This window comes from Propithecus coquereli, unplaced genomic scaffold (assembly GCF_000956105.1).
Source record: "Propithecus coquereli isolate 6110/MARCELLA unplaced genomic scaffold, Pcoq_1.0 Scaffold248, whole genome shotgun sequence".
Classification (NCBI taxonomy): domain Eukaryota; kingdom Metazoa; phylum Chordata; class Mammalia; order Primates; family Indriidae; genus Propithecus; species Propithecus coquereli.
Window position 1 is genome coordinate 2870499 of NW_012148041.1, and position 12035 is coordinate 2882533.

General features: G+C 59.2%; 1 protein-coding gene across 1 annotated transcript in view; it reads left to right on the top strand.

Annotated features, from left to right (window-relative positions):
- Positions 1-2404: 2404 nt before the first annotated feature.
- The window catches only part of FGD2 (FYVE, RhoGEF and PH domain containing 2), a 20262-nt gene continuing 10631 nt past the window's right edge, over positions 2405-12035 (top strand). Inside the window, exons 1-9 of the mRNA XM_012646656.1 lie at positions 2405-2612; positions 5519-5717; positions 7320-7400; positions 8038-8186; positions 9390-9546; positions 9735-9873; positions 10393-10451; positions 10670-10816; positions 11518-11610. Coding sequence (XP_012502110.1) covers positions 2545-2612; positions 5519-5717; positions 7320-7400; positions 8038-8186; positions 9390-9546; positions 9735-9873; positions 10393-10451; positions 10670-10816; positions 11518-11610 — 1092 coding nt within the window. The 5' untranslated portion in view covers positions 2405-2544. The remainder of the gene's footprint in view (positions 2613-5518; positions 5718-7319; positions 7401-8037; positions 8187-9389; positions 9547-9734; positions 9874-10392; positions 10452-10669; positions 10817-11517; positions 11611-12035) is intronic.

Here is a 12035-nt window from a genome sequence, read left to right on the forward strand (position 1 = left end):
GGGAGGGGGCTGGGGGAGGTGGAGCCCCAAAAGATGAGTGGAGATTGTTTTGGGGGTGTGGGCATCCTAGCCCCTCCTTCCTGGGCAGATGCAGCTCTCATGGTACCTGTACCACGTGCAGGGGTGGAGTGGTGGAGGGCCTCTCCCTGTCGTTCGGGCCCAGACCCTCCTCTGGAAGCTGAAGGCACAGACAGCTGAGGGGTGGGACTTGGGGTGTGACATGTGTCCATTCCACACGCCTTCTGAGGTCATACTGTGTGCGCAGCAGGTGGCAGGGCTGGGGACTGGCCAGGAAGCACACCTGCCCAGGGCCTGCCCGCACGGAGGAGGCTGGGCACTGCGGTCACGCCAGAAAGGGAGGCTCCCTCTTCCAAATCAGGGAGGAGGTCCAGGAAGCAGTGGCGTTAACGATGAATCTGATCGAGCCTCCAGCTCTAACCACCACTGACAGGAAATCCAGAGGACAGCACTGCGACGGGGCCTACAGGACCAGCCACCCGGAGTCCTCGTCAACTGTATTGGAGGGAAAACAGAAGGAACGAGGGTGAGCCTGTGGGTGAAAAGTGAGTTGATATGACAGCTCATTGGAATGTGTGGACCTTATTTGGATCTTGATTTTTAACAATTATGACATGAGGAATTAGCACTTTGAATGCTTTCTGGATATTTAATTATATTGGAGAATTACTGCTTAATATCTCTTGGGGTATGACGATAATAGTAATATTATTTCGTGTGTACATACACATGTAATATAACATATAAAACAATGTTACTATTATAAATGCATATATATTTGTATGGGTATGCATATACATTTATTTTCTTAAAGAGTCTTTATCTTTTAGATACACCCTGAAATATTTATGGGTGAAATCATCTAACATCTGGGATTTTCTTCAAAATGGTATGGAAAGGGACAGCAGATGTGGCCGCAGCTGGGACAGGGGACTGGCTGTGAGCTGAGGGTTGTTGGGTCTGGGTTATGGGTTTATAGAGGTGCATCACACTGTTCTGTCTACTTCTGCATATGTTCCGAATTCTTCATAATAAAAAGTGAAAACAAACCAAGAAAGTGAGTGAGGAGGATTGGTGAGATTCAGGGCTGGGGCAGGGCCTCGGGCATCTGGGGGAAGAAACAGCTCAGGCGGAGCTGAGAGGGGAGGCGGCTGCTGGGCGTGTGAGGTCCCGGGGTTCACAGTTGCTGGGGCGTGAAGCCGTGCCAGGCGCTTCGGGTACCAGGATGACAAAGGCTCAGTCCCTACACTCCAGGACAAACAGCAGTCTCAGTGGAGAGCCCGAACGGCCTGCGAGACATGGAGGAGGGGTACAGAGGCAGTGGCCATTTGTTCTGGAAGGGCTGGGAGACCAGGTGGCACAGGAGGCATCAGGCAGAGACAACCCGGCGTGCCAGGAGCAGGGAAGCCCGAGGATGGAGTAGCAACAACGTGGTCATCTGGGCTCCTGCCAATCTTTGCTGAAATTGTAGGACACCCACCCACTTTGCTCTGGAAATCTGACGTTGGGCAAGTTATTTAACCTCTCTGATCCTCAGTTTCTTCTTGTATAAAGTGGGGATAGGAATAGGACCCACCTCATAAGGTTATCGTAGGATTAAATAAGAAAATACTCAACTGGGCATGGAGGCTCACGCTTGTAATCCTAGCACTCTGGGAGGCCGAGGAGGGAGGATCGCTTGAGCTCAGGAGTTCGAGACCAGCCTGAGCAAGAGCAAGACCCCGTCTCAACTAAAAATAGAAAACTTAGCTGGGTGCGGTGGCACATGCCTGTAGTCCCAGCTACTCAGTAGGCTGAGGCAGGAGGATCACTTGAGCCCAGGAGTTGGAGGTTGCTGTGAGCTGTGATGGCACCACTGCACTCTAGCCAGGGTGACAGAGTGAGACTCTGTCTCAAAAAAAGAAAAAAGAAAAAAAAAGAAAAAACTCATAAAGCACCGAAAAGAGTATGCATTAGCCTTTACTATCATCAGAGTTTTGGGGAGGAAGCTGCCCTCCCTTGGGGCAACCTGCCGCCCTTACGAGCTTCGTGATCTATTTTTAATAAAAGAAGTTGTTTACTCACTGCCACGAGCAGGGCAGATGCAGAAAAGAAGTTGCTGAGAAAGGGACCGAGTAAAAGCCACTGGGCCTTATGAGGGAGAGAGTGCCGTTGGCCAGAGCCAGCCAGGGGCCTGGCTCCAGAAACCCCCTCTGCGCCCTGCGCCCTGCTCCAGGGTCGCTTCTGGATCTAGGGGTCTACATGCCTGAAAATGCAGCCCCCGTGAGGGAAGGGCGGGGCCTGAGCAGGCTCCTCCCGCTGTGGGGAGCACTAGCCTTTGTCCCGCAGGGCCGTGGCTCTGGGACCACTTCCTCTTTCCTCACTCCGAAGCCAGGAGCCAGCCTGCTTAGTCCTCGGGAAAGGTGGGAGCACATTCCGGGAGGACCTAGCCCATCTGTGTTCCCGAGCTCGGGTGGCCGAGTGTGCCGGCCAGAGCCCTGCCTCCCTGCTTCGGCGCTGGCCAAGGATCACGTGGAGGCCTGCGGGATGGAGGGGGCGAGTGAGGAGAAGCTGGCATCTGTGTCCAACCTGGTGACTGTGTTTGAGAACAGCAGGTACGGGCGGCTGGGGTGGGAAGGGTCGCCATGGCGGGCTGGCAGCCTCCCCCACCCCTACTGCCCGCCCGGCCGCTCTGGCAGCTCAGACCTTCCCTGCCTCCAGGCTGAGGCATGGGGCCAGGGCCACCTTGGGCCTCACAGTGAGCTGTTCCCTCCCTGGCCCTGCCCTGGCTGCCACCCCCTGTCTGGGCAGCACCCACGTCCCTTGGTCATGGGTTCCTTGGAGCATAGGAGAGTGTCGCTGGGGCACCGGGAGCCGGGCAGGGGTGAGAGCGCCAGCGTGTGCTGGGGAGCGTCCAGACGTGTGCAGCTAGGAGTGAGCACGGGCGGATGGAATGCAGTGTTTGGGCTGCAGTCTCCACCCAGGGCCCTCCGGCACCTGGAGGGAACAGTAGCTAATGCTTACGGAGCACTTACTCCCTCTGAGCAGGTAACCGTATAATTTATCACTCAGAGAGGACGCGGTTGAAAGTGAAAGTGAATGCCAGTGCAGTTGGGTGGGTCGGGGACAGCAGGTAAAGCTGGGACTGTATCAGGCAAACCCAGACGCATGGTCAGTTCTAAGTGCACTTCATTACTTCCTTCATTTAATCATCCAAACGCCTAGCAGGGACAGGCTCTATCCCCATCTTATAGATGAGGAAATGGAGACAGAAAGAGAACGGTGCCAAGTGCTGTAAGTTCATGTGCTTCGAGGCAGCGTTGGGGCTTTTGTCTCAAGGGGAAAGGCCAGACCAGATGTATGGAGGTCACCAGTGGCCCCAGCAGGTGTGTGTGCACAACAATAATCCACACAGCAGTCGCTGCTTAAGCCCAGGAGCCCAGGGCTGTGTTAGGGACGGTCATAGGTAGGGTTCTCTGGACACAGGCTCTGAGATAGAGGTTCGCCTCAGGAGGTTTAGTGGTGAGAGCTTTTAGGGACAGCAGCTGTGTGGGTGCGTGAAGCAGGGCTGGGCAGAGGGAGCAGGCGAAGTGCAGCGCAGGCCTCGGCCTTTCCCGGGGAGCTCTGGAGCTGGGTGCTCAGTTGTTTCAATGCAGGCAAAGAGCTGGGTGTTCGTACCTCCACGTGGACTCGTCCGTAGACTTTGGGCGAGGCGGCTCTCTTCCACGGAGAGCAATTTCCAGAGAGGGACTCAGCCAATGACCTGTCAACCATTAGCCCCAATACTATTACACCAGCAGCTGGGGGAGGGGGAGGAGTGCCTCCGTCCTGAAAAGGGGATGTGGGCAGCGCTGCACAGCGTCCCGTAGGGACTGTAGAGGATGCAGGCGAAGGATTTCTGTCCTCTGATGCTAAGCTCCTGGGATACCATGATGCAAAGTCATGGGCAGTAGGGGTCCTGGGAAGGGCCCAGAGGCTGGGTTGAAGGCACTTAGGACAGGAAAGCCTCCTGTGCCCTTCATGGTGAAGGGGTAGAGGTGCACACCTACAAGGACAGTCCAACTTCCTGAGCTGGGTGGCTTTACCCTGCCTCTCCAAGGTCTTGGCCAAGCCTGTCCTGTTCAGCACCGAGGACAGCTCTCAGGTGCTGCCATCCCCTTGGGTGTGGGGCAGTGGCACCCCGTCATTCAACATGCTAGGCAAAGAGTAGTCACATTCGGTGCAAGCCCTGGGCATGCTGTGCCCTGCCCGGGCAACGCCCCTTAGACCAGAGTGAGGTTAGAGCAAGCGTTGTCGGGAGCATGCGAGCTGCCCCTTACTGAATGGGGAGCCCCGTGACGGCTGCCTTGGCCTGGGCTTCCTTGTGAGGTCTCTGGAAGCTTAGCTGATCTGAAACTGGGGGGTGGCGAGGAAACAGAAGCTGGCCGGGGGCTCCGAGAGAGAAATGCAGAAGCTGAAACTAAATGTAGAACAAGAAGCGTGGGATCAGCCGCTCCTGTGAGCTGCGGACCCCTGGCTGAGGAACTGAGGACTGGGGTGCTGGGGGGCGGGGTGCGGGACAGCCTGGAAGCAGCGGCTCAGCACTGGGCCTCTTTCTGCCACGAACTGACTGTGTGACTTGGAACAAGTCACTTAGACTCTCTGGACCGGTGTCTCCTGCGCTCAGATGGAGATGGACAGTTTAGGGAAGGCTCAGGAACCAGTTTGATCTGGATCCCACCTCTTCCACTTTGAAGGTGCAAGTGCCTCATCCTCTCTGTACCTCAGTTTCCTTGGCTGCAAAATGGGGTAACGGAAACCTTTCTCGCTGAGTTTGGAGATTTTGTACCCGCCCAGCTCTCGGTTTCCCAGCCGTCTGTCTCATGAGGATGCCCGGCCTGCACCGTCATCACACGCCTTTCCACGCCAGCCCAAGTTGTTGGGTATACTCAGTGAGGGTGGCCTCTGTTGTCTAAAGAATTCGACCGGCTTGCAGACCCAGGACACAGGGCAACAAAGCTGCCCTATGAAGGCCCCTCCCCCGGAGAACAGGGACTCTGCTCCGGAGCTGGCTTATTCTCCCGCTGGACATGTGGAGAGCGTAGCGCTCGCCAGAAAGCCCCAGCTTTAGCAGCTCTGCTCTCGCTTTAGATTGTCTTATGGCTCCCACCTTCCCTCGACATAGTGGTTACTGATGCAGAAACTAAAAACGGGTGAGGTCCAAAGGTGCGGTGATCTGGGAGGAGCCACTTGTGCAGGAGGGGTTCTTGGACGGGTCTGCATTTTAAACGGGGAAGTATGCAGTTCCCTAGAGAATAAAGTACAGTCCGTGCTGACTCATTTTGAAGACTGGAGTGCCCTCCGCGAAAGGCGTTGGGAAAGAATTAGAAGTCTTACTTGGCAAGTTCCTACAGAGAGCCTGGCGCGCAAGGGCCCCCGCATGCCAGGGATTCGTATCAATCACCCCAGATCCCCGCCGGGGACATGCTGCTATTCTCCCTGTTCTCCAGACAGGAAACCCGAAGATCTGTTCTGTTCTCAGGACCCCGGGGGCCATGCCCAGAGCCCACAGGCCTCCCCAGCCCCCAGGGCCATGGGAGAAGCCGGACGTTGGGGAGGCCCTGGAGTCTGGGCCCAGGACGGTCAGCAGGAGGTACCTGAGCTCCCTGAAGAACAAGCTGTCCAGCGGGGCCTGGAGGACGTCTTGCCACCCTGGGACCTGCCCCAGGCCAGGGACACAGGTGCCCGAGGGCTGGGGTAGAAGTGGGGAGCTGGCAGGGGTGGGGGTGCTTTCCACTGATCTCTCCACACGTTCTCCTCCCGCCAGAGCCAGCACGTCCCCAGGTGGGGGTCTGTGTGACCAGCGATGAGCTGGGAGCGAGATTCTCCCCACTAACGGCCTCTGTTACCTGTCGCTGTCCCCCTGCGCTTTGCTTCACGGACCCCTCCCGCAGGAGTTGTTTAGGCCGAGAAATCGAAACTCAGACAGCCTAAGGAACCTGTTCAAGGCCGCGTGGCTTGGGACAGTCTCCATCTTGTGAACCTGCACCCTTCCCTGGTGTGGCCTCAGTTTACCCACTGGAGGAGGCCACAATCCCACACGGAGGTCTGAGTGCCGATTTTCATGCCCGCAGAGCTTGGTCTGATCCTGAGCAGGTCACCTCCCTTCTGTGGGTCTCAGTGTCCCCGTCTGTGGAGTTCGAGGGTCAGGATGTGAGATACCGTGCACCCCGGATCCAGGCTCCCCGGGGCCACGTCCTGGCTCCTCTGCTTACCGACTGTGACTTTGGGCAAGTCACTTTAACCTCTTTGTGCCTCAGTTTGCTCATTTGGAAAATGGCATAGAGACCATAGTAGTGTGTTCTGGTTGTCAGTGTAACAAACCACCCAAAACGCAGTGGCTGGTGAGGCAATTTACTGTTTCTCACAGTTTTGTGGGTTCACTGGGCGCGGCTGGACGGGCTTCCTATGGTCTCACTGGAGCCTGTTAGGCGGCGGGCCGCCGTCACGAAACACCGCACGCGGAGTGGCTCACACGGAAATGTGTCGTCTCACAGCTCTGGAGGCTGGAAGTCCAGGTCAAGGTGCTGGCAGGTTTGGTTTCCAGGGAGGTCTTTGTTCTCGGCTTGCAGACAATCGTCTCCTCACCGTGTCCTCACTTGGCCTTTTTCCTGTGCACGCACACCCCTGGTGTCTCTTCTTCTTCTTCCAAGGACACCAATCCGATCAGTTTAGGTCCCACCCTCGTGACCTCATTTAACCTCGATTACCTCCTTAAAGGGCCGACCTCCAAATACAGTTACCCTGGGGTTAGGCATCCACATATGAACTTAGTGGAGGGGACACGATTCAGTCCCCAACAGGGTCTCTCACGTAGCTGCAGGGAGATGGCGGCTGGGCTGGAGTGCGCGAGACAGCTCAACTCGGGAGCCTGGTGCCCGGGCTGCGGCAGTCAGGAGGCTGGGCTCAGCGGGGTGGGGGCTGGCGTGGCTGGAACCCTGGCGCGCTCTCCACGTGGTCTCCAGGCCTCTGTCTCCCCGTGCCCTGTCCGCGAGTCCCTTTATCAGAGCAGCCAGACTTCTCGACATGCTGGTTCCCAGCTCCCAACAGAGCACAGGGGAAACTTCCAGGCCTCCTGAGGCTTAGGCCCAGGGCTGGTGCAGCCCCGCTCCGCCCCATGCTCTGTGAAAGCCGAGCCAGGGCTAGCCGGGTGCCCTGCGAGGGGTGTGAATACCAAGAGGTGTGCTTCACCGGGCATCTTCTGAGACCGAGCCAAGGTCCCCACCAGGAGACCAAGGGTGTCCCTCCCTTCTTTTCCTTCTCGCCTCCCATGGCCGCAGCAGGAGCCCGAGGAGAAGAGGATCGTGCAGGAGCTGCTGGAGACAGAGCAGGCCTACGTGGCCCGCCTGCACCTGCTGGACCAGGCCAGTGGTCCGGGCACCCACCCAGCCCCGGCACCGGCTCTCCTCACCCAGCCCTGCTCTGCCTCCCCACCCCCTCACCAGAGCTGAGCTCCGACCCCTGGCTTTGACCCTAGGAAGCCTTAGCCCTTTAGCCTGTTGCTGGGGTTGGGGTAGAATCCGGATGTAGCCCACTCGCACCACGCCCCCTGGTGCCCAGCACAGCCCCACGCACCGCCGCGCACACACCAGCCAGCCTTCCCGGGTCCCCGGATCCTCTCTGTGCCCCCAGCGCCCGACACCCACAACATTGGCTCACCCCCCACACGTTCTTGGGGATAGAGTGTTAACCGCTGAGCACCAGAGCAGGGAGCCTCAGCGGGTGAAGTCCGAGAGCCCCTCAGACCCAGGACGGGCCCATTTCTCACACTCATTAGCCACCAGCGTTCAGCCCTGTCCCTGCAGCTCTGGGCCTTGGTTTGCCCATCTATAAAGTGGCCGGGATACAATCTTCCCTGCCTATGTCCCGGAGTTGTTACAAGGACGCTGGGAGAGGAGGGAGGTGGAAGCGTTCCCTAAGCTGGGGAGGGCCCGCGATTCCCCCAGGGCTGGTTGTGGGTGGCCCTGTCACCACGGCAGTGACTGGAGGCAGCGGCTGCAGGGGTTCTTCCAGGAGCTGCTGAAGACGGCCTGCAGCAGCAAGGCCTTCCCCGAAGGCGTGGTCAGGATCGTCTTCTCCAACATCTCCTCCATCTACCAGTTCCATGCACAGTTCTTCCTCCCAGAGCTGCAGCGGCGCCTGGACGACTGGTGAGGCCCACCAGGAGCCCCTGAGGCCCGACGGCAGCCCTGGGCAGCGGGAGCGGGGAGCCCCAGGCACCGGGTTCAGCCGGCTGGGCCCATGCGCTTGCTGTGTGGCCGTGACAGTCTCCTCCTCTGGGCTTGGTCCCTCCGCACAGCCAGGGGCTTGGATGAGGGACCCCCAGAGGCCATGCGGGTGCGCGTGCGTGCGCGTGCGTGTGGACTGCTTCCTGGGAGGGGCGCTAAGCGAGCGACTGAGGAGGCAGTGGCAATAGCCCGTGCTGGGGATTCCCCCATGCCGGCTGCGGGCCGCGCACTTCCTGACTCACTCCATCTTCACACCAGCGTGCTGGGCGATGATGGCATCGTGGTTCTGCAAAAACCCGCTTTGTTTTCAGAGATGACCACTGAAGTATTCAGTGGAGAAGTTACTTGCTTTCTATATTTTGCCAAAGACATGCCGTGATGTCTGGGGTGTCCTTTGCAAATCTTCAGCAAAGAGGAATGTTAGAATCGTCAAACCTAGTGACAGAGTAATTGCTTACGTTATTTATAATAAAACGTTTGTAAAAAAAGAACACTACTATAAGATTGCCCCCCGTCATTCCAATGTTTTAGATAAGAAAATTGGGGTGCAGAGAAGCCAAGTGACTTGTCCAGGAACACACGGCAGGGCAGCCGGAGCCGCTGGGAGGCAAAGGCAGGCAGCCTGGCTCCGGAGTCGCGGCTCCGCACTGCCTGCTGTGACAGTCCCTCGGTGGGTGACCTTCGGGCCCGCCGCGGGATGACCCTGGATAAGCTCTCACACCTCTGAGACTGCATTTCCTTATCTCTGAGATGAGCAGAGTTGTGAGAACTAAATGAAGTGAGACACGCGGTGTCTTGGGCAACGCCGGGCATGTGGTCCCCGTTATTGTCACATAATTGAGCGTCAAGTATTAAGAGTCACTGAACACCTGTTGTGGGCCCAGCACCGTACTGGGCCTTGTGGGAGAAGCCACAGTGGACCAGAATGGCCTGTGCCCTTGCGGGGCTCACAGTCTAAGAGGGGTGAGCACACCCATGAGGGTGACAGCCCCGCCCCCGCCTGCACCCCGAGTGCAGTGGAAATGCCTTTTTGGGGAGATCAGGGAGCCCGGCCTAACCTGGCCCTGCCTAGAGTCAGGAGAGGGCGTCACAGGCTGAGGGCAATCCCAGGTGCCCCTCCTGCAGGGCGGCCACCCCCCGCATCGGCGACGTGATCCAGAAGCTGGCCCCGTTCCTGAAGATGTACAGTGAGTACGTGAAGAACTTTGAGCGAGCTGCTGAGCTGCTGGCCACCTGGACCGAGAAGTCTCCTGCTTTCCAGGAGGCCATCACGCGCATCCAGGTGACCGGGGGAGGGCCGGAGCCCTCACTGCCACCTCCGGCGTGCGGTGGCTCAGTTTCCCCGGGTGATTTTGGGCATCGCCCAGGCTCGGCTGCTTCCACGGGCCCCAGTACGCACCGCCCCGCCCATTCCCCTGACCCTCCCCGCCGACTCTCACCCTCCCCGTCGCTCCCGCACCCCTCCCCAAGAGCAGCGAGGCTTCGGGCCGCCTGACCCTGCAGCACCACATGCTGGAGCCGGTGCAGAGGATCCCACGCTACGAGCTGCTGCTCAAGGAGTACGTCCAGAAGCTGCCAGCCCAGGCCGCAGACCGGGCCGATGCCCAGAGTGAGGACACCCCCAGGGGCTGCAGGGGGCGGGGAGGCCTGAACCGTTTCCATATGTTTGTTGAGCTCCTGCAAAAATGGTCATGAGGACCATCGGTCATCAGCGTGGAGCGTGGGCACTTCATAGACATTATCCACACCGTTGGCCATTTTTCACAGATGAGGACCCAGAGAGGTTTAGTGGCTTGCTCAAAGTCACGCAGCCAGGAAGAGAGTAGAGCCGGGAGTTGAACTCATGCCTGTGTGATGCCAGAGCCCGTGCTCCTTCCACTGCACCCTCTGGCTCTGTCTCGGGGTGGGGAGCAGCGAGAACCCCCAAAGCCAAATGCTGAATCGCCGCCTTTCAGTGGCTTCCAGTCTCTGCACCCTGGGCCCCCGTCCAGACACCCCCTGTGCCGGGCTGCACGGGCAGGGCTGCTCCTGGGGGCTGTCGTGGCAGGTCCTCAGGCCCCAAGGGCCTCCTGCCCCAGCCACCAGCTCCCGGTTTTCAGGGGCTGACTCTGGCCCTGCCCCTCTTCAGAAGCCCTGGACATGATCTTCTCGGCCGCACAGCACTCCAATGCAGCCATCGCTGAGATGGTGAGTAGCCACCTCCCCTGCAGCCCTGCCCCCTCCGCCCAGCAGGTCTCAGCCCCCCACACACCCTGGTGGCTGTATCCACTTGTCCCCTTGCCCCGCCCAGGACACCTGTCCCACTGCTGCCCTGCTCTCACACTCCCATCGCCTGCCCTGCAAGGCAAACCTTCCAAGCAGGGGAGCCCTGCCTGGCCTTGGCTGAGGGTGCACCCCCTCCCCAGGAGCGGCTGCAGGACCTGTGGGAGGTGTACCAGCGCCTGGGCCTCGAAGATGACATAGTAGATCCCTCCAACACCCTGCTCCGCGAGGGCCCCGTCCTCAAGATCTCCTTCCGCCGCAACGACCCCATGGAGCGCTACCTTTTCTTGGTAGGGGTTGCTGGGAGCCCCATGCCACGCTAGGGAGGGACGTCCATGGACCACTCTGGCCCTGGTTATGCCTGCTGGGCCTCCGTCTGGCACTGCAGGAGGGACAGGGAAGAGCCTGCTTCTCTGTCTTTCTCTGTTTGGCACCCAGGTGACTCTGGACAAGTCACATGCTCCCTCCAAGTCGCAGGGATTTCCAGCCCACAGGTTTCCTAGACATGCCCTAGGAAGCGACAGAGTCAGAATTTGAACCCAGTCTGGCTCCAAAGCCTGTGGTATTAATCTATGCTCTAGCGGGTGCACAGCAGGAGGGAGTAGGGTTAGCTTCTAGGAAGAACTGCCCTGGATTTACACTGAAGAGGCCAGGATATCCCTGAGATCTGGAAAGGTGGTCCTGCCTGGAGGTGAGGGAGGTGCCACCTCCTGTAAGCCCCGGCAACCCCGCGCCCCTGTGAGAAAGGCCTTATAGGTTTCCGAGGTCTGCGTTAGTCCCTCGATGCCCTCAGGTAGGGTGTCCCTTCAGTGACCATCCCAGTGGGATTGGGGGCTAGACGACCCCTTCCTCATCACCTTCATCGTCACCTGTGACATCCTGTGAGCTGCCCAGAGGGTGGCTGGAGGGGAGGGGACCTAGGGTGTTCAGCCCACCCGCCGTCCCACGTGCCCTGCCCCTGCCCGCGTGCTCACGCCTGCGTCTCCCGCAGTTCAACAACATGCTGCTCTACTGTGTGCCCAGGGTCCTCCAGGTGGGCGCCCACTTCCAGGTGAGGACGCGCATCGACGTGGCCGGGATGAAGGTGAGAGGCCTCCCGCCCACTGCCGGGCTGCACCCCGAGGGTGGACCGAGTGTGGGAGGTGGCAGGAGGGGCCAGCCCGGGTTCTCACCTGTGGAACCGAAGCCCGCCGGGTCCTGGGCAAACGCACGGTGGAACAGTCTGGGCTTAGAGCTCTCGCATCTCGGCTCCAGGCCCCGCCCAGGGCCCTCCCCAGTTTCCCAGGGCCTGGCCCGCCCGGCCTCTCTCTGTTTTCCCTGCGTAGACACCGCTGCTCCTGAAGCTTCATCCCCTGGGCATCTTGTCAAAGTGCAGGGTCCTGGTCGGTAGCCGGGGCGGGGCCTGAGACCCTGCGTTCCCGCCAGCTCCGGGCGATGCCCGCACCGTAGTCCACAGACCACGTTTTTTTTTTTGAGACAGAGTCTCACTTTGTTGCCCGGGCTAGAGTG